This window comes from Panthera leo, chromosome E3 (assembly GCF_018350215.1).
Source record: "Panthera leo isolate Ple1 chromosome E3, P.leo_Ple1_pat1.1, whole genome shotgun sequence".
NCBI lineage: Eukaryota > Metazoa > Chordata > Mammalia > Carnivora > Felidae > Panthera > Panthera leo.
This window is the reverse complement of record NC_056694.1, coordinates 33969210-33983436: the sequence shown is the minus strand read 5'-3', so window position 1 is coordinate 33983436 and position 14227 is coordinate 33969210. Positions and strand designations below refer to the sequence as shown.

The following is a 14227-nucleotide window of genomic DNA, read 5'->3' as shown; positions in this document are numbered from 1 at the left end:
TCACAACCACATTTGCTCACTGACCACACGAATCCAAATGTTCAAACCCTGATACGTTGCTGGAAGACTTGTGATGCTCTTTCTCGCTGCTGGGAGAGGATCCAAAGAGGATGAACAACATGCTGAGGATATGGGGATAACACAGAACCGGTTCAGGAAGCTTCTGGCCTCCCCCGTCTTGGGAAGAGGGTTCCAGCCAGGTGTGCCTCCAGTATGAGTCTGGGCACCTGTATGGGATGATAGGTTACACTGCATGTTCTTCCTGGAGGTCTATCAGACGTAAACAGATTCTACGGAACGACACTTCTCCGGGACAGCGTGGAATATAGCAATTTAGGCTACTGGTATTCTCCAGATGTTTATTAAAGATACAGATCTTAATTGGTTAAAAAAAAATAAATGGGGTGGACAGTTGGGGAGGGGGAGATTTTTTAAAAGAAGAGCCGAGCACCCAACTCCGATCGAACTTGACCTTGACTTTGGCCTGGCTCACATATGGAGCCCTTGCTGTTTGGGAAAACAGCATTCATTTATTACTCTCAGTATAAAGATCAAGAGAACATTAAACGCATCTGATGGCTGTTTCTATAGCTTGGAGTTAAACATTGACTCCAGTTGGTCAAGGCCGCGAGGGTGGCCGGCCTCGTTTCAGAGGCAGAGGGCTGGGCTGGACTTCCCCACCGTGCCAGCTCTCCCGGCTGTGCTGCGTCGTTCGTGAGTGAAAATGCCGGATGGTTCAGTATAAACGTTTCATTTCAAAGACCGGCACAAGATGACGTGAACAGTGTCACTTATACTCGGAGCGTCTGGGACAGGAGAGGTCAAATGTTCAGCCTAGCCGCCTACTAGCTGCGTGACCGTGGGCAGATAAGTTGACCTTTCTGGGCCTCAGTGTCTGCTTCCGTAACATGGGAGCAATCACAACATCTACCTCCCAGAGGGGATTCAAGCTTAAGTGAGGCAATCCGCGTGCAGTGCTCAGGACGAGGCCCGGCACGCAGAGTCACATGCCTCTCTCCTCATGTGACTTCATGGAAGTGATCCCAGGGAATTTAAATTGTGCTCTTTCTTCTCATGGCTTACGGCACTATATATTATCATTAAGAGAACATTCTTTGTATTGGAATTTGGCTATTTTCCTCTACAGGAGGTCAAAGTTGAGATAGTGTAGGAAAGGCAAAAATATTGGACCTGGGTTCAAATCTGGGCTCTGCAACTCACTAGCTGTGTGGCCTTGGGAAAGTCGCTTCACCTCTCTGCTCCTCATCTATAACCTGAGAACCATCACTCGACAGGGCTGTGGATGGATTAACACAGATGGGAGATGGGAGTCTGCCTGCCTAGCACGCAGTGGATGCTGAATCCGTGTTTGCTACCCCGTCTCCCCTTGTTCGATAGCACGAACCCAGCAAACGTACTGGGCTGTGGTTTCCAGGATCTCTGCCCAGAGCCCCTGGGCCCTCTTCCATCCACACCCGCGAAGACTTGGCACATGGAAGGAACCAACGCAGCTCTCGGTACAGACCTGTCTGCCTGGCACCTGGCCCTCAGCTTCCCCGTCTCGTGCCTGACCCGTCCCCAGTCCCCAGGGACGGGTTCTCGCCCTCTCTCCACTCCCCGCCCTGCGTCTGCCCGCAGCCTCGGCATCCCCATATTTGTAGCTGCACAAGACCCCACTCACCCCGTCATTCCCCTGAGACCCTTTCAGCCGCAGCTCCCACTGGGACCTGCTTCCGGGGCCAGCATTTCCATCCTGCAGACCCCGGGACATCTGACTGCCGCCGCATGGCGTCAGGACACTTTCTGGAGAAGGAAGAGAGGACTTGCGTGTCCTCATTGGAGGATACCTTGCAAAGTTTGAACTTTGCACTCTCCCCCTTACTGGAAACAAAGCAGGATCAGCACCACTTAAGAACTGTTTTTATCCAAACACACGTCCCCGTGTTATGCAGGTCTAGCTGGAATCGGTCTTGACCTGTAGCCCTGAGTTCTGGCCAAGGAAGAAATAAACAGCTTAATGTAAAAAAGAAGTCATCAGTGTGTTCCACGACCTTTTAGCTCTCTGCTAATGGAACAGACTCGAGGGACTCCCTTTTCATTTTAAGATCAAACAGAAGACAATAAAAGCCGGCTGCCTCATGCCTTGAAATAAGGGCAGCGCTGGATTTTAACTGGACTTTACGTTCACAGGGTTCCATTGTGTTACATAATTAATTCAAAAACCCTCTTTGATATCCAAAGCAATTATGGAAAATTAAGAATGCATTTAAATAGGTTTTTTCATATCATTGCTTTGTATAGCTTGGCACACTGTGTGTGTGTGTGTGTGTGTGTGTGTGTGTGTGTGTGTGCGCGTGACAGAGAGGGATGGAGGGAGAGACGTATCCTAGAATGATTCTTCTCTGAGTTTTAGTTTTCTCTCTTATGTAAAGGAAACAATAATACATTGTCTAGTTATTCCCCAGTCTAATGGAAGGTGGCAAGAAAGAGGAAGGAACATTTCCCAGTTGCACATATGTCCTGGGAAGGCCAAAGACGAGCAGGGACGTTGAAGGGATTCTGGGGGTTACTGACGGTTAGTCACCCCACACTTACCATGGTAGGTTCTCCACAGCTGTCTTTCAGTAAGGGATCAAGCCTGGGGGGCGCCTGGGGGGCTCAGTCAGTTAAGCATCTGACTCTTGGTTTTGGCTCAGGTCATGATCTCACCATTCTTGGGAAAGAGCCCTGCGTTGGGCTCTGTGCTGGCAGCTCAGAGCCTGCTTGGAATTCTTTCTGTCTCTCTCTCTCTCTCATTCTGCCCCTCTCCCACTCACACTCTCTCTGTCTCTCTCAAAATAAATAAACTTAAAATAAAAACATTTTAGGGGCGCCTGGGTGACCTTAAGTGTCCGACTTCAGCTCAGGTCATGATCTCACGGTTCGTGGGTTCGAGCCCCATGTCGGGCTCTGTGCTGACAGCTCAGAGCTTGGAGCCTGCTTCGGATTCTGTGTCTCCCTCTGTCTCTGCCCCTCCCCTGCTCACGGTCTCTCAAAAATGATAAATGTCATTTTTAATTCTTTTTAAAAAGACTTGGGATTAAGACTGCCCTTTACTTCAGCAACATGCTGAGCTCGAAAGCCTTGTGGGTCTAGCCTGGGAACTCCCCTCTCTACATTTATTACCATGCAAAAGTGTGAAATGGATCTCAACCAAGTGACTTGTACCCAACACTTTTTTTTTTAATAAAAAGCATCTGTAAGTGGGGACCACCTGTATTGAGCCATTTGATTATTCACTCCCAGGTGATTTCTGAATGTCACAACTCGGGGCACAACTCAGGGCGAGGTGATGCTGGCATCCAGCCAAACATCCTCCAGGGCACAGGACGACCCCCCAACAGAGTTATCTGGACCCAAATGTCAGTGGTGCTGCTGAGAAACTCTTGTCTCTATGTACTTTTGGATATACACTTGCATACGGATTAAATTTTGACAAAATTTGGGTAGTTTTTATAATCTGACCTTTCACATGCTAATGCCACGGGCACCTTTCCATGTCCATAAATATTCAAACTGCCCACCTCAGTCCCATGAACAGATACCTGATGTTCCTTGTCCACGAAATGGTGGAAGGTGTCATAGTCTGTTTAGCTGCCCTCCACTGTTTTTTTGTTAAAAGATAGTACTAGGATGAATATTTTAACCTACATTTTTGTGTACTGGTCCCATCATTCTCTTAGGATGAACCCTGAAATGAGATGCCTCAGTCGAAAGGAATAGGAAGGCAGCATCAGCTGGTACTCACGCCAATGGGACATGAGAATGCCTGTTTGCCTACAACTTCACTAGCACTGGGCTTTCCTGTTTTTTAGAATCCTCAATGTTTTGGTGGTGCCCAGGTCTGGCCAGACTCTGTGTTTGTGGGTGGTCTGGCTCAGATGGGGTTGAGGTCCTGGCATGGCCTCCGTTGGGGACGTTGGGCATCTGTTAGGGCAGAATTCTCATACCTACCGTCTCCAGGGATCCTCATCATCTCTCTTTACTGCCAGGCTCCAGACACATCAGTCAAGCCGCAGCCAAAATCGACGTCGAATTTGATTATGACGGGCCCCTGATGAAGACCGAAGTCCCTGGGCCTAGATCTCGGGTGAGTTGAGCACACTTGAGTGGTGTTCTTAAGAACAGAGTGAGAAGGGTCCATGAGGCAAGAACACAGCCGAGCTTAGAGACCTGTATTCTTAGCTGCTTTCAGAGAGCTTACCACTAGAGTTCCAAGACATTCTGCCATAACAAGTCAAAGAAGGCTTCTCGGAGGAGATGTATCCGTTATTTGTTGTCACAATACTGCTGTGTAACAAACGAGCACAAAACCTCCGTAGCATACAGCTTGCTGCTGCATCTAGGGTTCACTGGGAGTTAGCCAGGCAGCTCTGGTGGGTCCATCTATGTGCCCGTGGGATGACTGGCCACTGTGGGATGATCTAGGCTAAGCTTGTCTTGGCCAGTGCAGTGACGTGGCGCTGCTCCATATGTCTCTAGCATCCTCCAGCAAGCGGGGCCGGGCTCGTCCTCACGGTGATGGCAGAGGTGACCGCACGAGGAGTCTCATGAGGTCTAGGCTCCACTCCAGTCTGCCACCACTCCTACCTCATTCTCTTGACCTTGAAACCAAGCCAGATGGCAATGCTAGATGGCGGAGGGCGAGGTAGCAAAGGCCCTTGGTCTTGACCTTGAAGGATAAAAAGGAAGAATTCACCAGAGGAGTGCATTCTGTTGTAGACCCAGTGGAGAGAGCTGTGCAGGGTGACAGGACGTGGCATATGAGACACACTGGGATAGATGTTATTGTGTGAGATGGGAGAGGCACAAGACGAGTCTGATGAGGGAGGCTGGGACTCCTCCTCAAAGATACTACAAAGCCTGCATATTACACCCTTCAGGAGGCTGATTAACCTTGACTCTGTGTTGTGATGTACAATACTGTTTCTAATGTTCGCACCTAAAAAATAGCAGTGTAAACCTTTTTAATACACACTGGCTTTTTTCTCTGCAGGTTTTGCAGATTTTTATCCGCAGTGTCACTTTTTTTTTTTTTTTTTTTTTTTTTTTACTGTCAGAAGATGCCCCTTTTTGAAAAATAAGATCAAAACAGAGGAAGGCAAACCATAAGAGACTCTTAATACAGAGAACAAGCTGAGGGTTGCTGGAGGGGAGGTGGGTGGGGAGATGGGGTAAATGGGTGATGGACATTGAGGAGGGCACTTTTTGGGATGAGCACCGGGTGTCCTGTGTAAGCAATCAGTCACTGGGTTCTACTCCTGAAGCCAAGACTACACTGCACGATAACTAACTTAAGAATAAAAAAATTTAAAAAAAAAAGAAATTCAAAAGAACATGTATATAACTTACTGAGATGAACGTGAGAGTTTAGCAGTTTTGTGGGCACAAAAGTCATTTGGCATCTATATCTTCCAGCAACAAGCAGAAATGAATTTTTTAGAAGATGACAGTGTTAATTATAATTACTATATACTCCTTAACCTACCGTGTTTCTACGTGACTGTCCATTCTTATTGAAACTAACGTAAAAATGTTAGTTTCTAACTAGTGTTCTAACAAGTTTCTAACTTGTTTCTTCCAGTCTTCATTTCCTTGTGAAGACCCCCCATGTCATGTAAAACTTAGATTTGTATGCTTTTCTCCTGTTTAAAAAAAAAAAAAAAAAAAAAAGATAGGCCTTTTGTCATTGCAACCACTTTATAAATCCAGAAATCTTTGTATTAATGCAAGTGATTATAGTTGTTTTGATAGTGTTTTGCTAGCAGAAGGAGAGACTTTTTCACGCATATTTCTCTGGAGGAGAGGCAGATTTTCATTTCATAGTGGAGAAGTACCTGGAATAATTTTTTATATTCTTGTCATTGCTATTGGTTGACTTTAGGCTGGATTATTTTTAGAGATTAAATACTTGTAATAGCAAAGCAACTAGGTCCCAATTCCCAATTTATAATTCCCAATTTCTATATGTACATGTGGTTTATGGAGTGTTTAGATTATCATTACAAATCGTTCTTTGATGTGCGAGTTTCTGTTTTCAATTGATTTTATATTTTCTAACAGGGTGTTAAAGCCTTTTTCCCCCCAAAATAAAAGGGGAACCTATGCTTTTATGAGCACCAGATAAACCCCTTGTGCTTAAATTTTTTTGTGTGTTAAATATTTTAGTTTATTTTATTATTATTTTCCAAGTTGCTAAATCCCTGCTATCCTGGTAATGTAACTGGCAGGAATAGTTTCCTGCCAATTATTTATATTAAGCAATTTTTAAATATTTATAATATTGTTGGCTAATTGACTGTGAAGTTATTGGTATAAGTGGTGGGGGAGGGGGAGACGCCCCAAGACCTGGGAAGATATGAAAGACTTGAAGCTAGTTGGGCAAGAGTGTGTCCTTGCTCTAATGCTTTGTTATTCTTGCCTGCAGGAGTTAATGAAACAGCTGAATATGATTCAGGTAAGTGAGGATGAGCTCACCCTCCAAGCTTCTCGGTTATGACTTAGCTGAGAGACACACTTCCTCTGTGCTGGCTCTTTAAAAAAAAAAATGCAACTTTGTTCTAAACCTTTTTTGTTTTTTTGCTTCTAATTTCCCTTGTGAGTTCTTCTTTGACTCATTTGTTACTTATATGGTGTTTAATTTCCACTTTTTGGTGAGCTTCTCCTTTCTGTTACTCATTTCCAATTTCATTCTGTTGTGGTTGGAAAATATATTTTGCGTGAATGCAATCCTCTCACTGAGGCTTTTATATGGTCTGTCTTGGAAGATATTCCCCAGGCACTTGAGGACAACGTGTACTCTACCACTATTGGGTGGAGTGTTCTGTAAAAGTGTCTGTGGGATCTGTCGGTTGAGAGTGTTGTTCCAGTCCTGGTTCCTTGTTAATCTTCTTTTTTTTTTTAATTTTTTAATGTTTATTTATTTTTGAGAGAGAGAGACAGAGAACTAGGAAGGGCAGAGAGAGAGGGAGACACAGAATCCTAAGCAGGCCCCAGGCTCCAAGCTGTCAGCACAGAACCCAGCGCAGGGCTGGAACCCACGAACTACAAAATCATGACCTGAGCTGAAGTGTGACACTTAAATGCCAGAGCCACCCAGGCTCCCCTTCCTTGCTAATCTTCTGCCTGGTTGTTCTATACACTATCAAAAACCAAATATTAAATTTGCCAGCCATTCTCTTATAACTATATTTTTCTTCTATGCTGCCCATTTTTGCTTCCTGTATTTTGGGGCTCTGTTATTGGGTGCTTACATGTTTATAATTGTTATATCTTCTTAGTGGACTTCACCTCCAGAAGCATTTTTGTTTCTTTGTTTTACAGGTGATTTTGTCTAATTAGTATAAACCATTTCAGCTTTCTTAGGATTGCTGTGAGAATCATGTACTCTTCTCCATCCTTTTATTTTTAACATATTTGTATCCTTGAATCAAAAGTATGTCTCATGTAGACAGCATATAGTTGTATCTTTTTATCCAGTCTGACAGTTTCTGATTTTTTATTGGGTTGTTTCATGTGCACACAGTTAATGTATTACCTATATGGTGGTATTTACATCTTCCATTTTACCTTTTGTGCTCTCTGTGTCTCATATTTTTTGTTCCTCTTTTTTTTTACATTCAGTGGATATCTTCTAATGTACCATTTTCATTTCTTTCATAGTTACTATATATTTTTCAGTTTTCTTCGTGGTTGCTCTAATGCTTACCATGTACATCTTAACATCAGAATCTTCTTCAGATTTATATCTGAACCTTCTGTTGCTATAATATATAAAACACATACAGAAAAATTCATAAAATACTAATTCACAGCTTAATAAACCATTATAAAGCAAACCATTCATGTAAGCAACCAAATATACCCTCTGTGTGACCATAGAATGGACAAAACATGGCTTACCTCACCAGTTCAAGCTTCATCCCAAAAGATGAGGAGTCTAGGGGATTGTAGCAATCCTGAACCAGTCTCTACTTTCCCCAAGAATGCAGACGCTGTGCATTTTTTCTGCAATTACGAAGAGAGCCGAGGCAATTACCTGGTCGATGTGGATGGCAACCGGATGTTGGACCTTTACTCCCAGATTTCCTCTGTCCCCATAGGTAAGAGCTGGGAAATCCGCCCTTGGATGTATGTCCTCTCTCTGTTAGTTGTGGCCGTCCTGACTTTAGTTGCTCCCTCCAGCAGGCCCATCCCTGTGTGTTGCCAGACTCTTTCCTCAAGGGCAGAGAAAAAGAACAAGTCATGGGTAGAGGGTCTATCATAGGGACTTTAGATGTCTTCTCTTATTTATTCTTCCTGGAAAACCCGCAAGGTGAGTGTGTATTAATACCCCCATTTTGTTGATAGATAAGCAAAGCTCAGAGAGGGGATTGATGCAGCTTGCGGGGGAAGCATGGCCAGGATGTGAACCCAGGTCTGCGGGACCACAGCCTCCAATGTCAGCTGTCTTAGGTTAGGTCTCTTGGAAGAAGAGCCTGAGGCAGGGGTTCTGTGCAAGTCGCTTATTAAGGGCACACTCTCAGGAGACTGGGGAGGCAGGGAAAGGCTAAGAAGGATGAGGTTTCAGCCAGAGACTAGCCACAGCCTGATCCCACAATGGGGGGTGGGGGGGTGGCTCTGGAACATGAATTGCACCCTAGAGTTGGTCCCAGACTGTGCCAAAGAGGCTGGCCTTTTTGTACCCAGTGCTAGTCAGTCATTGCCCATTAGCTGCCAGAAGGAAGCGCGTGGCTCATCTTTTGGGCCAAGGAGCTTCCATTCACCAAGGGCAGATTTCCAGAGAAGGAGGTGGCTGGAGCCATTCCCGACCCCCACGTGGGCAGCCAGGAGAGGGGTGGCCGCCTAGTCAAGGTGAGCGGTGGGGGGCCACGGCCGCGTCTGCCTCACCAGGCTCACCTCCAGGCTCGCTGCCGGAGGAGGGCACGGCAGACGTGGGGCGCGTAGGGCTGATTCAGACACGCAGGTTGCGGCTGTGCTTAGTGGTCTGTGGGCTAAGCGTCTCGTCTGGTAAAGCCTGTCCCTTGGTGCGTGATGCCAGCCCCTGTTTATTTCCCGTTAAGATGCGATTAGACACTAAGGTGACTTGTTCTTTTTGGGAAGCCCGTCATTCAGAGATGCTTTGGCCTCTGAAGGTGTCTGGGGTTCTGTGATTTGCACAACCTGGTCCGTGCTCTGTGTCGGAGTGGAAGGGCCAGGCTTATCGGCCACGGGCTGCAGGCCATTCTCTTCCCAGCTGGCTCCTCCCTGCCCCCCCAAGCCCCCGAGGGCCTCCCTCACTTCTCAACCCCAGCCGGCCGCCAAATGTGTGGGGTCCTGGGGAACAGGCCGGCACAAGTTGGGAAAATACTGGGAGCTGTGAAAGTTTTCTTGCGGCCATTTTCTTCCCCTATCTCTAGTCTTTGATGGAATTTTTTTTCTAACTGGTCACTACTGGGGATGTGCCAGATGCCTGGCACATTGCTAAGCACCTTACATGTTATCCCGTTAGACCCCTGCAGCAGCCCCATAACATCGGGCCTTTCATCATCGTCTCCACCTTGCCCACGGGGGCCAGGTTTCAAGAGGCCATGGGGTCTGCCCAGCATGTCCAGGGAGCCCAAGGATTTGAACCAAACAGTGTCTGCCTTCTAAGTTTACTCCTGTGATAGCCACCTCGCAGACGGCCACCCCTGCCCTGCAGTGCGGGGGTCCCACGGCTTTGAAAGCTCAGGCGTGGATTTTCCTGATCCATATGGACTGGCTTTGCTCTCATCTCTCCTTCTGAAGCCACTAAGACAGGCTGCATCTGTGACTTAGTAAGATTTCCCTGGAACTGGCTTATCTACTGAGGCAAGAAAGTCATAAACACCCAGGCAGCACAATAAAGAACCAGAACTGAAGGCCTCTGGCCACAGTATGGCTGGAAAAAAACCCACAGAAGCCTGCTTCCTTGACTAACAGACACCCTGCAGCTGTGGGCCCAGCAGGCCAAGAAGTTGGGTGGGAGATCAGAGAGGCTGCTCACAGCTCTGTCCCCTGGGACACCAGGTCCCCTCCCCCCCCCCCCCCGGGGGCCCACCCTCCTCCCACCAGGCAGAGTGAAACCACAAGGCTCTTCAAGCCCCTTCACTCTGCGATGCCGCAGAGGAGAAAGTCTGCCCGGGGTGACACTGGGGCCTCCCCTCCCCTCTGAGCTTGCTAGCCTCCTCTCCTCTCACAGGCCAGAGCAGGCCCCAGGCCCAGAGCCTCGGGCGGGCCTCTCTCCTTTCAGAGCAAGTGTATTTAAACTAAAAAGTGAGTTGGTTTAAAGAAAATAGGTCTCTCCTGTTGCGAAGGTTCCAGGCTCTCGCCGTGTCACGCACAGATCCCCACGTCATTATCGTTCACCTGGTGTCCTTTGAGCGGCACATTTGGCCACTGCCTTGGAGGGTCTTCCAGTCTGGTCTCCTGACCTCTGTGGCCCCCGCGCCCCCCCACAGACTTGGCCATCCCGTGGGAGTCACAGCCAGCGTTGGGAACGAGGAACAGTAACTCGAAGCACAGGCTTTGAGGCCGGGGCACTCTGGCCCCAGTGAGTTTCCCTCCTTTCCGATAAAGGCTCCCGCTGACAGAGTATCGCGGGCTTTCTCTTGGTTTAGGGCTTCTGGCGCGTGTTAGGTTGCTTTTGGGCCTGGAGATATTGAAGCGTCATGGTTAAGATTTGTGCATTGGTCTATATTCGCGTGCGGAGGGCGAATTCATAGCAGGGCAGTTGCTGAGTCAAGGGGTATCCTAAGCCCTTTCGTGCTGGGCAGTCAAGACAGCAGGGCTCCAGGAAGCAGCAAACGCACGAAGGGTCAGGCGTGCATGTCACGGGGTTGCAGACTGCATCATTGACGTGCTCGGTTCCTGAGCAAACAGGTATTGCGATTCGACTCTAGCAGCGGCCCTGGGAAGAAGGTGAGGGCCACGGTTCATCACACTGGCCCGGGGAAGAACTCCCAGCCCCGGTCCTGAATGTGCCTTAACCTTGCGTTCACTGCCTTGTCTGGGGTTCTAGCCCGGTAGGGCTCACACCCGGGTTTCAGGATCGACGAGAGAATTTGGTGAAGGTTTCTGGCGGCAGCCTGAGTGATTCTAAGTCCAGAGGTCTGGGTGGACCCGAGGAGTGGGTCTTGTTGTCTGCAAGAGATAACAGGGCCCCTTGTGAAGGGAGGGGCAGGCTGTGGGGGAGGGGCACAGGGACCCTGTGTGCCGTGCGGGCCTCTAACCAAGACCCTAACCGTGCCCCCTCTCTGCAGGCTACAGCCACCCCGCTCTCCTGAAGCTGGTCCAACAGCCTCAAAACGCGGTGAGTCCCGGGTTACACAGTGTTCATGGAGATCCAGAGTGTCATTGGGCAGCCTTGGGAAATACCCCATTCGCTCACTCATTTATTCATTCATTCCACAAATGTTTATTGAGCACATACTATATGCTAGGCACTTGAAATGCCTTGGTGAGCAAAGCCACACAGTGCCCACTCCCACAGAGGCAGTAGGTAACCACACAGGTAAGTAGCGAATTGCATCCATATTAAGTGCTACAGAGAGAGGCAAACAGTGCTGTGTGGGCGCGAAACAGTCACGGTGGTGACAACGGTGGACATTTTTTGAGAGCATAATATGTGCCAAACGCCATGTTCACCACTTCACAGCTGTGATGTTGACAAGTCTGCGAGGCAGGTTCTGCTGTCATCCCCATCCTACAGATGAGGACACTGAGGCACAGAGAGGTTAAGTATTTATCCAAGGTCACACAGCAGGAGGAGGTGCTGGGAGTTAAACCCACAGGAGCTGAGGGTTTGGGGGATTGCGGGGGGCGAGGGGGGGTAGGGAAGGATTCCGAGGAAGTGACCTTTGAGCTGAGATTGAAGGAGGAGGTACCTCCAGGGCCCCTGCAGGGAGAGGGGAGAGGGTGGGAGAGCAGCTTCGAGGCTGAGGGGTAAAAGAGGACAGCGTGGCCAGAGCCAAGCCGGAGGGACCTGACAGCGTGCAGATTTAGGGACCACACAGGCTGATGTCAGCCTCGGCACTGGTGATGGTTGCAGAGGTGGTTCTCTGCAACGGTGGGGGGCCTCCAGTGCACCTGCTGGCCTCACCTGCTCGGTGCCAGCAGCGTCCCCTCTTCAGCTCTGAGAAGCAAACCTGTCTGCAGACATTGCCAGGTGCCCTTAGTGGAGCGGAGGGGGTGGAGGGGCCCCGAGGCGAGCACCCCTGCAGGAGAGGGGCAGGAAGCTGCTGATCAGTCACACTGGATATAACCCGCGCAGAAGCGCGCATCCCCTCCAGCCCCGAGCGCACTGCTCAGTGAATTGTCTCCCTTCTGCTTTGTTATCACTTCCTTAAGGAGCCCTTTTACACACAATTTTCCTAATTGTTCCCGCCGTCACGCAGTCTTAATGCCGCCACATTTCCTGTTACTACCGTCGCAAATGACCGCCGGCTTAGAGGCTTGCAACAACACCCGGGTATCTTGGCACGGATTTTGTGGGCCAGGGGTCTGGCGGGCTCTGCGTAGGGTCTCACAAGAAGCTCTTAGCCGAGGCTCTGGGGCAGAATCTGCTCCTGTGCTCATGCAGGTCCCTGGCACCTCGTTCTCATGGTTTCCGTGTGGTCCCTCCGTCCTCCAGCCAGCAGTGGCCGGTCCTCTCTGCCTTCCTCCTGTTTCTGCTCTTAGCTAAGGGCTCATGTGGTTGCACTCAACCCACCCTGAAAATCCAGAACATTGTCCCCATCTGAGCTGATCAAGAACCTTAATCGCATCTACAAGTTCTGGGTCCCGGGATGGGCAGACATTGTGCCATCTAGAGCACCCCTCTGCAATATGGTAAACGCATACCGTGTAGACAGTTGTGCTCCCCACACCACAGGGGGGGAAGCGGTTTCTCACCCCAGTTGGGAATGCATGAATTGCACCTGGTCTCCCCACCATGCACCCCTGCCCGGATGCCCTTCCCCTAACGGCAGACGTGCGTTTCCTCCGTTCTTTTCCCGCGTACATGGAACCATAGCATGCGTGGTCTTTGTCGTGTCCAGTGGCTTGTTTCCCTCGAAGTCCGTCTGCGGGGTCCATCCTTGTGTGTGGCCGCAGACCGTGCACTCTCAGGGCTTCACGGCCTTCCATTGTGTGCACGCACTGCCAGGGACCACTTCATCCTACTGCCGACGGGCCCTTGGGCTGCATCCTTCTAGAACGTCGGAGCACGTGTGCTCCAGGGAACACGTGTGCTCTGGGGAACACGTGCATGCACGGCCACGGGACTCAAGGCCAAGCCACCCTGCTGCCCATGGCCGTGCGCGCACGAGAGCGGCTTCAGCGGCTCCCGCCAGCGTCCCCAGCTGCTTGTGGATGTTCCTGCCCCCAGTAGCGTGTGAGTTCCGTTGCTGCTGCACATCCTCAGCCACACCGGGTGTCCTACCCAGGGTGGCACAGGGAGTGTGACGCCTAAAAAGAGGAATCTAAGACAGCAGGGATTGGGGGAGGAGGGGCGCGGAGCATTGGGAGCCCACTCCCCGAGCTTAAAGCCCCTTCTAACTGGCAGAGTTGAAAAGAATAGGAAAGAGCTACATTTCCCTTCTCACAAACGGCTGTGCCCCGCTGGGGAGGGGCTTGGGGACGCACAAGTTCAGGAGCTGCGGGAGCAGAAAGGGCGTCCCCCTCTGAAGGTCCCCCTCTGAAGGTGCCTGGCGAGGCCGCTGGGGCGCGGGTGTGTTTACATCCAGAGCCTGGCTTTGTTTCGAAACGTTGTGCGGATCCCAGATGCCTCGGCAGTTGGTGCTGGGAAAAATGTGTCAACAAACATGTCACACACATTTGCAGTGTCAGCTGCCTGCAGAGGCAGAATCATCCCTGAAAACACGTGACTTTGGGGATTCTGATTTCAGGGATGCCCTGCCCCCACCTGTCTGTGCCAGGAACCTGGGAGCCGCTTCATCCTCCCTTCCTCCCACCCACCTCTCAACCCTCACCCTGTCGGGACCTGTCGTGACCTTGCGTCTTCCCAGTGGCCCCTGTGGACCAGCCCCCCCCCACCCCATCAGGCCCACGCTCACTGCCTCCAAACTGCACCCGCGGCCCCCAGAGTGCGCCCCACCTCCCCCGCTTCAGATGCAAAGCCCTTCGCGGTCTGGCTCCTGCTGCTTCAGCCTCGTTTCTTGACATTTGTTCAGTCATCGATTATTGATTG

General features: G+C 49.9%; 1 protein-coding gene across 2 annotated transcripts in view; it reads left to right on the top strand.

Moving 5' to 3' along the window:
- The window catches only part of ABAT (4-aminobutyrate aminotransferase), an 89739-nt gene that overhangs the window by 50680 nt on the left and 24832 nt on the right, over positions 1–14227 (top strand). For both annotated transcript variants that reach the window (XM_042922993.1, XM_042922994.1), the window contains 4 exons: positions 4032–4129; positions 6467–6496; positions 8024–8141; positions 11301–11350. In XM_042922993.1, the coding sequence (XP_042778927.1) occupies positions 4032–4129; positions 6467–6496; positions 8024–8141; positions 11301–11350 (296 nt within the window). The remainder of the gene's footprint in view (positions 1–4031; positions 4130–6466; positions 6497–8023; positions 8142–11300; positions 11351–14227) is intronic.